The 15,865-nt window shown below is 38.8% G+C and overlaps 1 protein-coding gene across 5 annotated transcripts in view; it reads right to left on the reverse strand.

The window, feature by feature from the left end:
* fry.S (FRY microtubule binding protein S homeolog) overlaps window positions 1-15,865 on the reverse strand; it is a 275,333-nt gene that overhangs the window by 101,297 nt on the left and 158,171 nt on the right. For all 5 annotated transcript variants that reach the window (XM_041584507.1, XM_041584502.1, XM_041584506.1 and 2 more), the window contains 11 exons: window positions 14,681-14,820; window positions 10,917-11,007; window positions 8,446-8,525; window positions 8,286-8,366; window positions 8,034-8,202; window positions 7,018-7,110; window positions 6,816-6,914; window positions 5,564-5,665; window positions 3,168-3,271; window positions 1,414-1,522; window positions 283-369 (listed from right to left, as the gene is read on the reverse strand). In XM_041584507.1, coding sequence (XP_041440441.1) covers window positions 283-369; window positions 1,414-1,522; window positions 3,168-3,271; window positions 5,564-5,665; window positions 6,816-6,914; window positions 7,018-7,110; window positions 8,034-8,202; window positions 8,286-8,366; window positions 8,446-8,525; window positions 10,917-11,007; window positions 14,681-14,820 — 1,155 coding nt within the window. The remainder of the gene's footprint in view (window positions 1-282; window positions 370-1,413; window positions 1,523-3,167; window positions 3,272-5,563; window positions 5,666-6,815; window positions 6,915-7,017; window positions 7,111-8,033; window positions 8,203-8,285; window positions 8,367-8,445; window positions 8,526-10,916; window positions 11,008-14,680; window positions 14,821-15,865) is intronic.

The following is a 15,865-nucleotide window of genomic DNA, read 5'->3' on the forward strand; positions in this document are numbered from 1 at the left end:
GCACTGGAATTAGCCCAAAAGTTTGACTATTTGGGGCAAAAACCCTAAAAATTCTGAGTTTTCAGGAAAAAGCCCAAAAAAACCAAGTAAAAAAAAAATCAGAAAAAACGTACAAATTACATTTTCACTCTATTTTATTGAGTTTTCCCCTGATCCAGTTAAATCGTGCTTTTTTTAATAATAAATTAGGTGAAATCGTGAATTCTAGTTCGGTCAGATTTTTTTAAATAAAATAATCAGAAAAATTCAGATTTTGATAAATAACCCCCTAGATATGTTTACCTCTGGATTCAGACTGAACGCTTTTGCTGCTTTTCCAACACATAAGAGGTCAAAGATGATTTCCTTCATGGCAAAGTCCAACTTTACCTATATAGTGGGAAAAAAATATTACCATAAGAAACCAAAATGGGGTGCATCACTTAGGGGCCCATTTACTAAGGGTCGAAGTGAATTTTCGAATTCAAAAACGTTGAATTTTGAATACATTTTTGGGTACCATCGAATAGGCCACAATTCGATTTGAATTGAAAATACTTCACAAATTCGACCATTTCGAAAAGTACCGTCTCTTTAAAAAACTTTGACTTTGACACTTTGCCACATTAAACCTGCCGAATTGCTGTTTAGCCTATGGAGGACCTCATATAACCTTTCTGAGTGTTTTGGCTAAGTTTTGAGTAGTCAAAGTATTTTTTTGGTAAAATCGTTCGAATCGATTTAATCAATTCGATTGAAAAAATACTTTGAGTATCTAATTTGATGGTCAAATTTGAAGTTTTTTAACTTCACCCACCCAGGTATAGATGCATGTGTACAACTAATTTAAAATATCACACATTTGTTCTAACAATTGCTAGGATTATCATGAAAGAATTCTCTGTAAGAAAAGCAAATATACTTCAATATGAAGAGGAAGATTGATGAAAGTGGCAACACTAGAATTCATTCTCTGTGTTTACACTAGGGATGCACCACTATTTTGGATTCAGACGAACACCCGAATCCTTCACGAATGATTCGGCCAAATACCGAACCGAATCTGAATCCTAATTTGCATATGCAAATTAGGAATGAGAAGAGGAAAATATTTTTTACTTCCTTGTTTTGTGACAAAAAGTCACGCAATTTCCCTCCCCGTCCCTAATTTGCATAAGCAAATTAGGATTCAGATTTGGTTCAGCCGGGCAGAAGGATTCATCTGAAAAAGCCCGAATCCTGCTGAAAAATGCAGAATCCTGGCCGAATCCCAAAACGAATCCTGTATTCTGTGCATCCCTAGTTTACACTAGTGATATGTCCCTCCAGGCTGCAATATGATGGTTTTGCTCAGAGAAATGTTGCTGCAGTGATTCACTCATTGTACCACTTTGTCATATTAACCCTAGAAGTTGGTAGAAAGTCCTTCCTTACCTGTGCAATGAACTGTATAATCTTAACAAAGATATTAAGGGGCATATCTCGTGGTACTACACCACGGGAACCTTTAGGGAACAGGGTGCCAACAATGGTGCTGAGGCGGCTGTAAGAGAATGAAATTATACAGTCAGTTTTCACATTTACTGTTATATCACAAAATGTCATGATGGATTTATGTAAAAATTTATGGGTTTCTAGTTTACTAGCGTTTTAAGATAAATGACATTTTAGTGCACACAGGGCTGTATTTAGGTCCAGTGTTGTGTTCTAGACATCAGACCTCTGCCTGCCCTTTCTCATGTGGTTGATGCATTTGTAGATGGCCTGTCTGTCCTGCATTTGTTCCGATTGCTGGGAAAGCAGGTACGACCCCCAAAATCTGATTGCTTGGCCCTATGGCCAAATGATTGGATTGATCACAATGATAGGAGCTGACAGTCCAAATCATGCACCTTGGATGTAAAAATATCCAAGTCACTTATACCCTTAATGGGACTGCACTAGGCAAATCCATTATGGAAAAGGACCTTGGAGTCCTTGTAGATGATAAACTTGGCTGTAGCAAGCAATGCCAGTCAGCAGCATCAAGGGCAAATAAGGTCTTGAGCTGTATTAAAAGGGGCATAGAGTCAAGGGAGGAGGGGGTCATTCTTCCACTGTACAGAGCACTTGTAAGGCCCCATCTAGAATATGCCGTACAGTTTTGGTCTCCATCACTCAAACAGGACATTATTGTATTAGAGAGGGTACAGAGAAGGGCAACTAAGCTGGTGAAAGGTATTGAAAATCTTAGCTATGAGGAAAGACTGGCCAAATTGGGGATGTTCACGCTGGAGAAGAGGCGCTTAAGGGGTGATATGATGACTATGTATAAATATATAAGGGGATCATATCCCGTTTAGAAGAAGAGAGGCTCCACCTAAATATTTGGAAGGGGTTTGTTACAGTGAGAGCTGTGAAGATGTGGAATTGTCTCCCTGAATCAGTTGTACAGGCTGATACATTAAATAGCTTTAAGAAGGGGTTGGATGGTGTTTAGCAAGTGATGGAATACAGAGTTATGGGAGATAGCTCATAGTACAAGTTGATCCAGGGACTAGTCCGATTGCCACTTTGGAGTCAGGAAGGAATTTTTCCCCCTCTGAGGCAAATTGGAGAGGCTTCAGATGGGGATTTTTGCCTTACTCTGGATCAACTAGCAGTTAGGCAGGTTCAAACAAGTTAAAAGGTTGAACTTGATGGACGTGTGTCTTTTTTTCAACCTAAATTACTATGTAATCCTGTTGGAATTTTTAAACCTGTCTGATATCTGCCAATTTTCTTTCAGATATTGGTCCGGTCGGTCCCATACAGGTAAGCTGACCCTGAAGGGGTCAGATCACCAGCTTAATGCACTCATGTGTGGTTATCTTTATCCCCACGTATCTGGTGACAGTGTAGGGGAATGCTTTTTGCCAATATTTTTATTTACTATATAGGCGTCCTCTAAACTACAGGCCGGCGGGTGCCTATATGGTAGATACAGCCCTGAGCACATAAGGCATTTTTTTTGCTCTTTCCTAAACTGTAAAATATGCAATGTATTTAGCACAATACTTCAAAGGGAACTAAACATATATTTCATACTTTTTTAACCAGTACTGTTCAGCTTTGTTAAGTGTTGGAGATGCAGTAGGGGAAGGGCCTTTGGGGCCTGTTACAACAATACAGGTCTTGACTTTCAGACATTTGTGTTTCCAATGACATACCTCTGTGTAGCAGTATTGCTTTCACATTTTATTCGAATCATATACACCCAGAGCAGTCTGTACAAAGATTCCAGTGCAACCCGTGCCATTTTGGGGTCTTTATTCTACAACATAAAATAACAAGTTGCCATTTAACTATGACTAAAATACGACCTTCTTATCCTTCTTATATTTACTTTGTAAAATGGAGGAAACAAGTAAATAGATTCTTATGACTATATCCAGAAAAATATTTGCTGTTTCCCAAAAAAGCTAATTTATTTTGCAACTGCCACTTCCTGCTCTGCAAAACAGAAAGCTGCTCCAGCCTTCTCCAGCAGGGAAAAGGTATAAAAACAATGCAGATTATTTAGCAGTACAGGTGACCCTTCCATAAAACCAACGAAACAAGCAAAGAATACTCCTTGGTCAACAAGTAAGCCCAGAAACGGCATTTACACATGATCTCATACATATTAATAAATATGTCCAAGAAAACTACACTTTTCCTTTAAAAATTGATTATGAGAGGACTCAAGAACTTTGGGATTCACCTTCCTCACTGTCAAGCACAGCATATTTATCAAGGGTCCAAATTCGATTCAAATCGAATTTGAACTATTCCCTAGTCTAGGTATACAAAAATTAGCTCGAAATTCTAATTTTTTTAATTCTAATTTTCACTTCGACCTTTCATAAGTCTGCCCCTTAGAGGTCAAAGTGAAAATTCGAATTCAAAAATTAAAATTTTTGGTGTACTTCGACTAGGGAATAGTCCAAATTCGAATTTAGAAATGTATCATGTTCTGTCTCTTTAAAAATTCGACTTCAAACATTCGCCATATAAAATCTGCTGAATTGCTGTTTTAGCCTATGAGGAACTCCTAGAACCTATTTGGAGTCAATTGGTGGACTTTGAAAAATCGAAGGGTTTTTTTTTGGAAAAACTTCTAATCAAAGTTGATCGAATGCGCTATTACTTCGATTCGTACGATTTGATCGAAAACAGACCTATTTGGCCAAAAAAAACAACTTAGATTTAATTTCGGTTGGTCTTTTTGAATTTCGAAGTTTTTCAAATTCAAAATTCGACCCATGATAAATCTGGCCCTTAATGTTACATTTGCCCTTCTCACTTTAAGCTGTAAACCGGTGGTTCAAAAACTGGGGGGTCTGGATGAGTGACAGGGAACTTAGACTGTAGGTCAGTTAGGGGGAAATCTGGGCAACATGTTAGTTTCCTCTACTTCATTCAGCTTGGGGGTAAATTAGGGCAAGATTTGAGGTAAACCTAGATATTGAATGGCTGAATGACTGATACAGCAATATTTCCAATATATTTGAACTTGGTTTGAGCTAAAGGGGTCCCTTCAAGGTGTATGAACTGAAAATGTCCTATAAAAACTACCTTAAAAGTTTATAGTCTTCTACAAACCATGTTATCCCTATTCTAACAATGATTTAGATAAAAAGGGAAATAAGATATAAAAAAACCTCAGCTAGCAGTGCAGATACAACAAAGCATGATATCAGCACATCAGGCAAGTAGACATGAGGGTGTAAAACGTTTGTTGGAAACCACATTTCATAAAATAATAAGGCCTAGTGTAAAACCTTTGTTGAAAAAATATTTCATAAAATAATAAGGCTTATTATGAGATGCACATCTATTTGCCTTAGCTGCAGATCTGCACCTGCTTAATAAACTTTGGCTGTTTTAAAAATAAAATATAAAGACCCTTCTGGCATTTGGGGGCCCATTTACTTAGTTCGAGTGAAGGAATAGAATAAAAAAACGTTGAATTTCGAATGTTTTTTTGGCTACTTCGACCATCGAATTGGCTACTTCGACCTTCGACTACGACTTTGAATCGAACAATTCAAACTAAAAATCGTTCGACTATTCCACCATTCGATAGTCAAAGTACTGTCTCTTTAAAAAAAACTTCGACCTCCTAGTTCGCCACCTAAAACCTACCGAAGTCAATGTATAGGGAAGGTCACCATAGGCTTCGATATTCGAAGTCGAAGGATTTCAATTCGGCAGTCGAATATCAAGGGTTAATTAACCCTCGATAATCGACCATAAGTAAATTTGCCCCTTGATGTTGCTAAACTCTATCAGTCATTATTCTGGTTTCACCAACCTTCAACGTTTATTTAAAAGGTCCTATTCTTATTATATGAACGCCTCTGGCTCCAGGCAACAATACATTTCCAATGTGAAATTAACTATTGCAATGCTATCTTTCTGATCATCAGACTAACTGAAACCTCTCAGGAAAGCTTTGTTACTTCACTGATGACTAAGGATCAGTTAGAGACCTGTTCTGCTTCTCACCATTCTTGCCTACAAAGGTATTGCATGCAGGCTTATGCCACCCTTAATTTATTTCCACAATAAAGGTCATACTCACTTTGAGGTTTGACAAGCAGTTGTTGAGGAAAATATGCCATCTGTTTAGAAAAAACAGCTTCTGGCTGACACAAAGCAGACAGGTCACCAAGGGGTACAGGGCCTAGAAAAAGAGAAACGGACACATTTAACATTTCTAATACTTTTATAGAGTCCTTTATTTGTGAAATATTAGGATAGATCAGGTATAAGGGTATATTATTTTTAAAAAGCAGTTACTTTTGTGCAAATGTTTCATTTAAATACATATAACATTGGATATTTATCTGCACAATTTTTGCTAACTTACCAGCATTATATATAGGGTATGTATGTAACCATAAAAGGGCTTTGCACTGTACCCATCTATAATAAATAAACCCCATAATAAATGTGCCCCACACTTTGCTCTCCAATTCAGTTTTCAAATTCCATCATCTCTAATTAAAGCAGAGTCTACTTCAGACTGAGGCAAGTTAGGGCATGCAGCTGCTTTATGTGCAAGCAAAATTCAGTCTAGAATTCAGAGCATCGGCTGTCACTATCAGTGCCTCTGCATGCTGGCAACTAGTAATGTGTGGGCCAGCATGAAACACTTTGGACTTGTGGGTCGGGCGTGTTGGGGTTGGGAAAAACTAGGGATGCACCGAATCCACTATTTTGGATTCCGCCGAACCCCCGAATCCTCGGCCGAAAAACAAACCGAATATGTACCCTAATCATATTTAGGGTTTTATTTGCATATGCAAATCAGTGAGGGGGAGAGAAAAAGCTTGCAGCAAATAAATAATTTTTTGTTATGAATAGTCACATAATTTTAAGGATTTGGATTCAGTTCGGCCAGGCACAAGGATACAGCCGAATCTGAATCCTGCTGAAAATGGACGAATCCTGGCTAAATACCAAATCAAATCCTGGATCCTAGCAATAACAGCTTGGGATGTGGACGGGGGAGGGGGTATCCGAAATTCAAGCATTGTTAGCATGACCCAATAACTTCTTCACCCATCAGCCATCCACTTATTTACATACATGTGCCATACATGTGCCAACCTCAATCCCACGCTAGTGACACTGGGACAGTCCTGCGGGTCCGGAGCACTGGGGCTGGCAAAAAATTATGTCTGTGATGTTACCATCCCCCTGGCCCTCGGCAATCCACTTATTTACATAATTGTGCCTGCTTTAGCACCATTCTGGTCAGAGATGGGCAGGTAGGTGCAAGTACATAAGTAATGATAGTTCACTGGGTTGGATCAAATTTACATACTTACCAGTGAATGCTTCTTCCTCGATGAGAGTTCCAGAGTTGTGTCGTACAGACTCTCCACAAAGTTTCTAAGACAGGGAACATTTACTTCATTTTTGACTGCCTAAAAAAAAAAAAAAAAAAAAGGAAATATGATGTTGCCTTCACTCTCCTGCAAAATGATGTGTAAGGTGTCAGGCTTTGCAATCGGTATGAGAAGCACTCACCGCTGCAACCGGCACAAGAATTTCTACAAATAGTCCCGCCAAGGCATGCTTGATATCTTTGTCCTTCACTTCTAAAAAGTAATGAGCACATTCCTAAAAGCATAAAAGAGTAATGTATGTGAATTTAGACATATCATACAAATTATAGGCAATTTTATTAGGAGCCAATTAACCTGTGTGTATGTTGGAACCTGGTGGAAACTTACATAGATACAGGGAGAACATATTAAACTCCTTGCAGAAAGAACCCTAGCTGGAATTGAACTAGGGCCCCAGAAAAGCAAATACCACTTATCTGAATCTAAACAATTCATACAAGTGAAATTCAGTTTACATTGGATCTTATTTCCTTGTAGCTTGTTCCTTCAAAGCAACTCTGGAAGGAGGAAAATGAAGCTAAATTAGTAATCGCAAACCCCCTCTAAAATTAACTGCTCCATATATGTTTACTTGAGACAAAGGGGTATATTTATCAAAGAGTGAAGTTAGAGATCACCACAGTCCTCTAAAGTTAATATGGGATTTTTAAAAGAGTATTTATCAATGGGTGAAAGTGAAAGTTCATCCTTTGATAAATACGCCTTTCAAAATCCCATGGAAATGAATAGAGAGAGTGGCGGAATTTCACTCTAGAGGACTCTAGTGATCTCTAACTTCACTCTGATAAACATACCCCAAGCGCAGAAGTTGGGTGAAGGGTGAGGTTTGTTTATAAATAGCTTATGGGGAGGAAGCATTTGGTTAATGTTGAACATAAACCTAAATTATTGCTTTAACTAAATCACATGTAAATTGCACCATATAGAAAATTACCGAAAATTAAAGTCACGTTTTGTAGCAGCAAGCAATTAACATGTTTAAGATAAAAGTGAGGACACATAAACTATCTACTAAAGTGAATGTCATTTATTGTTCATCAATAATCATGATCTTAAACCAACTACCATATCACCACCTGTACGTAACCTCTTTAAGCAAAGTAATGGAAGAGCTGTAGAAACTATTTTGTGAATTACCTGCATAAACTGAAGAGAAGCTTCAAAGTCTTCTACTGGATACATCTTGACGCGGAAAAATTTCATGCCCATTATGAGGCTGATTACACTTTGGACAACATAAGGGTTCTGCTCTTTGTGCCGCAACTCTTTCAGCTCTGCCATAAATTTCTTCTTTACGGAAGGGAATCTAACAAATGGACAAGCAAGTATCATGACTTGTTCATTCTAGAAAAGCATTTAGAAATGCAGTGATATATAGAATGGACTTACTTTGACTGTGCCAATACGCCGATCACTTCGGCATACAGGTCTGCTACTATGTGCATATTTCCAGTGTTTGGACCAAGGTACCTGCAAGAAAAGACCAAATGGATCAAATAATAGCACAAACGGAAATATATCCTATTAAATTTCAATGTCCAATCATTACCCTTCTTTATATTTAAAGTGCTTGAATGCCAATGTAATGACTTCATGGACCAAGCTGTCGATTACCGGATGCAGTGATATCTGAAAACATAAATGAAGCATGTTAAACGGCTGCAAGTGATTTGTGAGAACATTTTACAATGACGCTCCCTGTTATGAAGATGGGTGATGTTTTCAAAGGCCCAAAAGAATGGGTAGAGTCATCCTTGTGTCAACCGTGAGCAGAAATAATTTTAGACCCATAGCTATGAAGACCCAGGAGACAAAAACCATAGCGATTAGTCAAGTCAGTGACTGCCTAGAGTGGTGTAGTGGGCCCAGTAGGGTAGTCACTGATGCACAATGCAGATTATCTTTGCCTAAATTTGGGGGAAGAGAGTCCAAAAAGATTCTGCTGTGGAGCCCAGTATCTTCTGGTTACACCAGTACAAGCCAAGTCTATAAAATACTTTAGGTCTAAAGTGTAAGTTACCACAATGGCTCCTACACTGAGTATTTCTGTGAGCATAACTTGAAATCTGTACTTTGGAACATGGGAGTCTGTGCCACTGTGGTGGTCAACCTATAGGAATCAAGCTGCTACTCACCTATCAAATCTACAATGTATATCTTTTTGGAAGCTAATTAACGTTACTCAGACCATGCATTAGTTATTATCATGCTGGTTTCAACATCTGAAAATGTTTTCGAGTTTAATTGTTTTAGAGAAATATTCACTTCAATTAAGAAACTAAAAGAGCAGAACGGCCAAAAAAAACAAAGTATCACTTGTTCTTTGTAACTGTAGCTGCTGAAACACTGCTGGCTTTCATTATCACAAGGGCTTCCTTCTAAGGGTGCAACAGTATTAAGATGAATGTTTTCATGCAGAAGAGTTTAAAGGCAGTGGCCCTGTCCAAATGTGTGAGGTAGGATTGTGGGGAGGGGGGAATTGGTAAATTTGGTACCTTTAAAATGGATTTAGCACAAAAATGAAAATTCAATATTAGCTTCAATATTAGCTTAGCTCACTCCCTGCAACTTGTCACTCTAAATGCTGTCTCCATGATGAGGTCTGGGTCAGATCTCGATTGACTGGTAGATCTAATATTTAGTGGGGGCTCCCTTTCCCAGTAGATGTTTTAGAGTTAACTCAAATAACCAACTTCAGCACAAATGACAGCTAATAAAATAACTGACAAACAAAATGACTTACAAACACCCTGCATGCAGCAAAACAGATTTACACCAGAGGCAGTTTTTTAAAAAAAACATTTTAAAAAAATGAGCTCAAATACAAGCAATGCCAGTCAGCAGCTTCAAGGGCAAATAAGGTCTTTAGCTCTATTAAAAGGGGCATAGATTCCTGGGAGGGGGTCATTCTTCCACTGTATAGAGCACTGGTAAGGCCCCATCTAGAATATGCCGTACAGTTTTGGTCTCCATCACTCAAACAGGACATTATTGTATTAGAGAGGGTACAGAGAAGGGCAACTAAGCTGATAAAAGGTATTGAAAATCTTAGCTATGAGGAAAGACTGGCCAAATTGGGGATGTTCACGCTGGAGAAGAGGCGCTTAAGGGGTGATATGATAACTATGTATAAATATATAAGGGGATCAAATCTCTCTAATGCTTTATTTACCAGTAGGTCTTTCCAGCTGATCCGAGGTCACCCATTCCGATTAGAAGCAAAGAGCTTCCACCTAAATATTCGGAAGTTGTTTTTTACAGTGAGAGCTGTGAAGATGTGGAATTCTCTCCCTGAATCAGTGGTACTGGCTGATACATTAGATATTATTATTATTATTTATTATTATTAACCTGTATTTATATAGCACCAACATATTGCGTAGCACTGTAAGGTAAATGTGATTATACATCTAAATCACATGAAATTATTTACATAGAACATATGGAGTTACATACATCACAATCAATACCGGTACAAAAGGTGAGGAAGCTTTTGTAGGGGTTAAGAAGGGGTTGGATGGCTTTTTAGCAAGTGAGGGAATACAGGGTTATGGGAGATAGCTCATAGTACAAGTTGATCCAGGAACTGGTCCGATTGCCATTTTGGAGTCAGGAAGGAATTTTTTCCCCCTCTGAGGCAAATTGGAGAGGCTTCAGATGGGGTTTTGTTTTGCCTTCCTCTGGATCAACTGGCAGTTAGGCAGGTTATACATAGACTTAAAATGTTGCACTTGAAGGACGTGTGTCTTTTTTCAACCTAACTTACTATACAATGCAACTATATAACATCTTCTAGGCAAAGGGTGCAACCCAACCCTAAACAAGAGAGACATGTTGCTGAGTGAGGGACAGTGAAGAGTAACTTGTTTATTTCATAAATGGCATATCATTTTTAATTGATTTTATTCAGAAAGTTTCTTATTTCAGTGAGATGAAGCTTATATTAATTTCACAATAGATCCCATATACAGTAATCTAATATGGTGATAATAGGGTACAAGATAATAAATAACAACATACCTGTTTTAATACTTCTACTAGGACTAATGAAAAAATAAAATCAATGGCCAGATCTCTTCGTTCCATCAAGTAATCTTTCTGCTGTTCGTCACTGTAAGAGAGACGACCCAGAATTATTATGACAGGGCTGATGGAGTAATCATGAGGATGAGTGCATTCTTGGCCAGAAGACATATACAGTATGATAATATAAAATCCCTTCTGTTTGGACCATTCCGGGTCAGATTGTCGACAGAATCTGCACTAAAACTTCCCATTCAGAACAAGGAGGCACAATAATCAGTAACGTAACCATGATTGTGGGGGCCAGGCCCCCCATCCTCCTCCGATTGCACCCCCCCTTGACAGTAATAAAAGTAAGTGCCTGCTTTTTCATTTTGGTTTACTACATAGGGGCAAATTGCACAACGTCAGTAAATGTAAGGTAATGTAAGTTTGCCCAAGTCTAGTAACTAATAGCAACTAATCAGAGGTTTGCCTTGAAATAGGTAACCAGTTACCTGCTGAATTGTTGTTAATAGCAGACTTTAGGGCAGATTCACTAAAGGGCGAAGTGGCCGACGCTAGCAAAAATTCACCAGAAATCCCATCCACAGGGACATCGCAATTCGCTAGCGAACGAGACCATTGCTAGCGTTCGTTCAAACCCTACTGCCAGGCGAGTTTTCGCTCTGGTGAAAGGATGTAACTCTGTATATTCACTAAGATGCAAATTTTACTATACTTTACCTCTTTCGCCACAGTTTCCTTCACCGCCTCAGACCAGGCGAACTGATAAAACGAAGCTACATCTTCCTCAGTCTTATGTCAGTGACATGATATCTTGTATGCCGGAAATGCATTAAAGTTGTAAAAAACCCTGGTGACTTTTCTTTTTTTTAAGCAGAATTGCCTTCAAAAGTCCGAACTATTAAAGATTTATGTGTGGACAATTTTTAAACTAATTTGAGCTGGTTTAAGGGTGTGCTCAAGTCTGGGGCATTAGAGGATCTCCTCTGTCTTTATTATGGATCATTGGACATGTGTTACTTCAAGCATTTGCACCGACATTACTAATAAAGACGTCCATAAGACTTTCAGGTACCCGCCCTATTCAAATTAACCTAAGCATAAGAGTGCTAGCGAAGTTTAGCTAGGCAGAAATGAACGCTAGTGAAAATTCTCAGGGAAATGCTCGTCCAGCCACAGTAACGCTAGCGAAAATTTGCCAGCGTTCGGCTGCTGAGCCGCAACTTCGCATTTTAGTGAATTAGCGTAGTGGTAACGAATTGGCGCAGAGTGTGGCGAATCAGTCGCTGGTGAAAATTCTCCCTTTAGTGAATCTGCCCCTTTGCCTTGACCCCTTGGGGAAATTTCACTGAATTTTTTTTTAGTTCTGTGCAGACTTTGCACCTTTTATTATATTACACCACCAGTTAAAACTATATGCATAATAAAAAGCAATATCTACTGTCAAATACTGTCAATCTTATACATGAAACAATGGTCTACAGAATTCTAAAGGTAGTGGAAAACTTAAATACATATTTCTTCAAGTTCCCAAGAAGCCTAGATTTGTCCTGCCCTGCCATGGCCAGTTGGTTGGTCATAAATGTAGAATTATGCACCTAATGTCCCAGGGAAATACAAATACCTTGAAGAGTATGCTGCTCTGTGGCTCTACCCATAAGTACATATTGCATCATAAACCCCCCTGGTGATAACATACCTCATCCAGAAATATCTGATTTTACTCTGACATTTTTAAGATGGATTTTATGAAGGCAAAATATCAATCATGTTGCTATGCCCATAACAGCAATATTGGTTTTAGAACTGCAATCCATATGAAATAAAAAGGTATATGCCCAAGGCTAAATACAGGAGAAAGAAATAATGTTCATTCCTTTAGCTTCTGCAGTTCTTTTTCGAGTCTACTGTGTAAACCATTGAAAAAACTGGGTTAGAGATAGATGAAACCTCAGAATGTATTTTCATATCTGGAGCAGAATGGTGTACTACTAATCACATGGCTCACAATTTGCCTAATTTTGCAGCATTAAACGCAAAACATTCCCTTAAGAGGCAGTTTTTAAAGTTAGTTTAGGCTACACATTATAAAGCCTTAGGGGTTGTCCACCTTTAAATTAACTTTTAGTACGCTGTAGACAGGAATATTCTGAGACGATTTCCAATTGGTCTTCAAGTTTAATGATTTGCGTTTTAATTTTTTAGCTCTCCAGTTTGGATTTTCAGTAGCTATCTGAAATAACAATAATATTGTAGCTTCATAGAGCAATAGTATATGGGCTGCCAGGGTCTGTGGCCCCCATTTGAAAGCTCAAGAGACTTAGAAGAAGAAGGCAAATAAAAAAAAATACTATAAGATTAAAAAATGAAGACCAATTGAAAAGTTGCTAAATACTGGCCATTCCATAATATACTAAAAGTGGATTTGAAGATGAACAACCCCTTAAACATGTAGAAATCCTATTCGGCATAGTCACCAAACAAGTGGATCTTTGAATGATTTCAAAGTAAGAGTGAAGTCCAAATAGGGCTGATCCCTATCTCGATATTCAGGCCACTAATCTGATTATGGAGTGGCGCTATGCAATATGGTTGGCAGTGTCTTACTGGGTAGGTGGGTTCAGGCCCACTGGGTCTGCCACATCAGGGGACCACACACACCCATCCCGAGCCCCGACCCCCTCTCCCCAAACTCCTGTGCCAACCACAATCCTCCTTCATCCACCTCCCCCAGGATGTACCTGTAATCCTTCTGTCCTTTGGAGCTGGGAAAGGTGGAATACAGAATGTCAGGTAGGCAGGGGGGAGCGTCTGGTCGGTCCCAGTCCGACCCTGATGGTTGGCCATGCACTTTTAGGGTGGTCGCACACCTGAAGATTCGGTGGAGATTAGTCATCCAGTGACAAATCTCCTCTTCTTCGGTCGAATAATGTCCCCGAAATGCAAGAATGTGACTCACCATTGGGATGGCAAATGGATCAGTTCGGATTTCTGAAGTCGCCCGAAGTTTCCTTGTGAGGCAACTTCCCCCGAATCTTCAGGTGTGCCACCACCCTTACACAGCCCTGATCCTTAGCCAACCAGATCTTCCACTTAGTCTCAACCATATCTAAACATCCCAATCAAATACTGGGAAGGGGCAGAGGATCATTTTGGTTCTGTACATGGGCCTATAGGTTGCCAGTTTGGTTGACAGAGATGAAATTTGACAGCCTGTATAAAAGCCCTATTCTGCATCAAACACTCATTATATCCTAGACGGCTTTCATTATACCAAGGAGATGGGGGTTTAATGAAATGTTTTAAAAATGAGTATTGGACAGACTTGTGAAGGGATGGGAAATGGAAAGACTGCTACTTGGGAAGGAAATCAGACAAAAATAAGAACAGGGGTATGATGGGACAGAATGGAACTGTGGTAGGAGAAGGGCAAGAGATGGAGATCTATATCACAGTCTCAGTTACACAAGTCAGACTGGTATCCATGTGTAATTGTGTTTGGTAGGCCAAGAAACAACTTAGTGCTCAAACCATTCTGTGAACAGTGTGATTCACAGTAACATCAAGTGTAGATGAGAATTCTGTGGTTAAACTGAAATTGCATTAGGAATTTTCCCAGACTTTGGGTCAATATCTGCCTACAATTATTTATAGTACATATAGTTGAGTGGACCTTTATATTAAGGTTACTTGAAGGTCACGGAGGAACACAGCAGCCATAGAAGTTTGTAAAGAAGTCCATCAGAAGTTATTACCTTTTGGATTTGGTGTTTGTCCTAGGCCTGTATTCATGCGACTCGTCTTCGATTCCATTCTGTCGCCTGTACCAGTCAAACAAGGTGCGCAGTATGGATGGCAAGCAATATTCTGACAGTGAGCTCATAGAACTTATTACCTGCAGAGAAAGTGTAGTGTTGAGACTTGAAGACAATGCCAGGATTACACAAATACAAAGTGTAAAAGTGTCACCCTTAGTGCAATCGTCGGGCCAACAAAGCCATTATATTAACAAAAAAACATTTATAACCCTTATTAGTTACTTTGATTTAAAGTATGCTGTGTAACTAATACAATTAATTCAAAAATGCTCATCCGAGCAGCTTCTTCAGTTCTGTTGGATGAGCAATAAAACGTCTTCAATAGTTACTCAGCAAGTTCAGTTGTTTATTTTTGAATTACTTATACTAGATATACCATGACCTAGATGAATGAAAATCTTCATAGTTATATGCTGTGTAACTTGTTGGTACAGGTATGGGATCTGTTACCTGGACACCCGTTATTCAGAATGCTCCAAATTACGGCAAGGCCGTCTCCCATAGACTCCTTTTTATCCAAATAATCCGAAATGTTTAAAATGTTTTCCTATTTCTCTATAATCATAAAACAGTACCTTGTCCATGATCCAAACTAAGATATAATTAATCCTTATTGGAAGCAGAACCAGTCTTTTGGGTTTACTGTATTCTTTACTTGATTTTCCAGTAGACATAAGCTATGAAGATCCAAATTATGGAAAGATCCGTTATCTGGAAAGCCCCAGGTACCGAGCATTCTGGATAACAGGTCCCACACCTGTACTATATAAATACATGATGAGAAGGAAACAGTAACAAGGCAAAAAAAAAGGACAAGACATGGTTCCATGTATTATCAATTCCCCCAGCGGAGTTCATTATGAGTATGAAGAAGAGTTTTGTAATGTTTGAGCCTGTTGTTGGGTACCAAAATCTAGAATGTGGTTGGATGATCTTCACTGCAGTTTCAATTGAGGTTGTAAAGCTGGCCATAGATGAAAGATTTTTAAAATATTTTTTCATTATCGTGAGACCATGATTATCTCGAAACGAACGTCCATCAACTAAAAAGACCATTTCAAGTGATATTGCCCGGAAAACTGAGAGTAGCTGCCTGCTTGGCACTGCAAACATAGATATATT

This window comes from Xenopus laevis, chromosome 2S (genome assembly GCF_017654675.1).
Source record: "Xenopus laevis strain J_2021 chromosome 2S, Xenopus_laevis_v10.1, whole genome shotgun sequence".
NCBI classification, from domain to species: Eukaryota; Metazoa; Chordata; class Amphibia; order Anura; family Pipidae; genus Xenopus; species Xenopus laevis.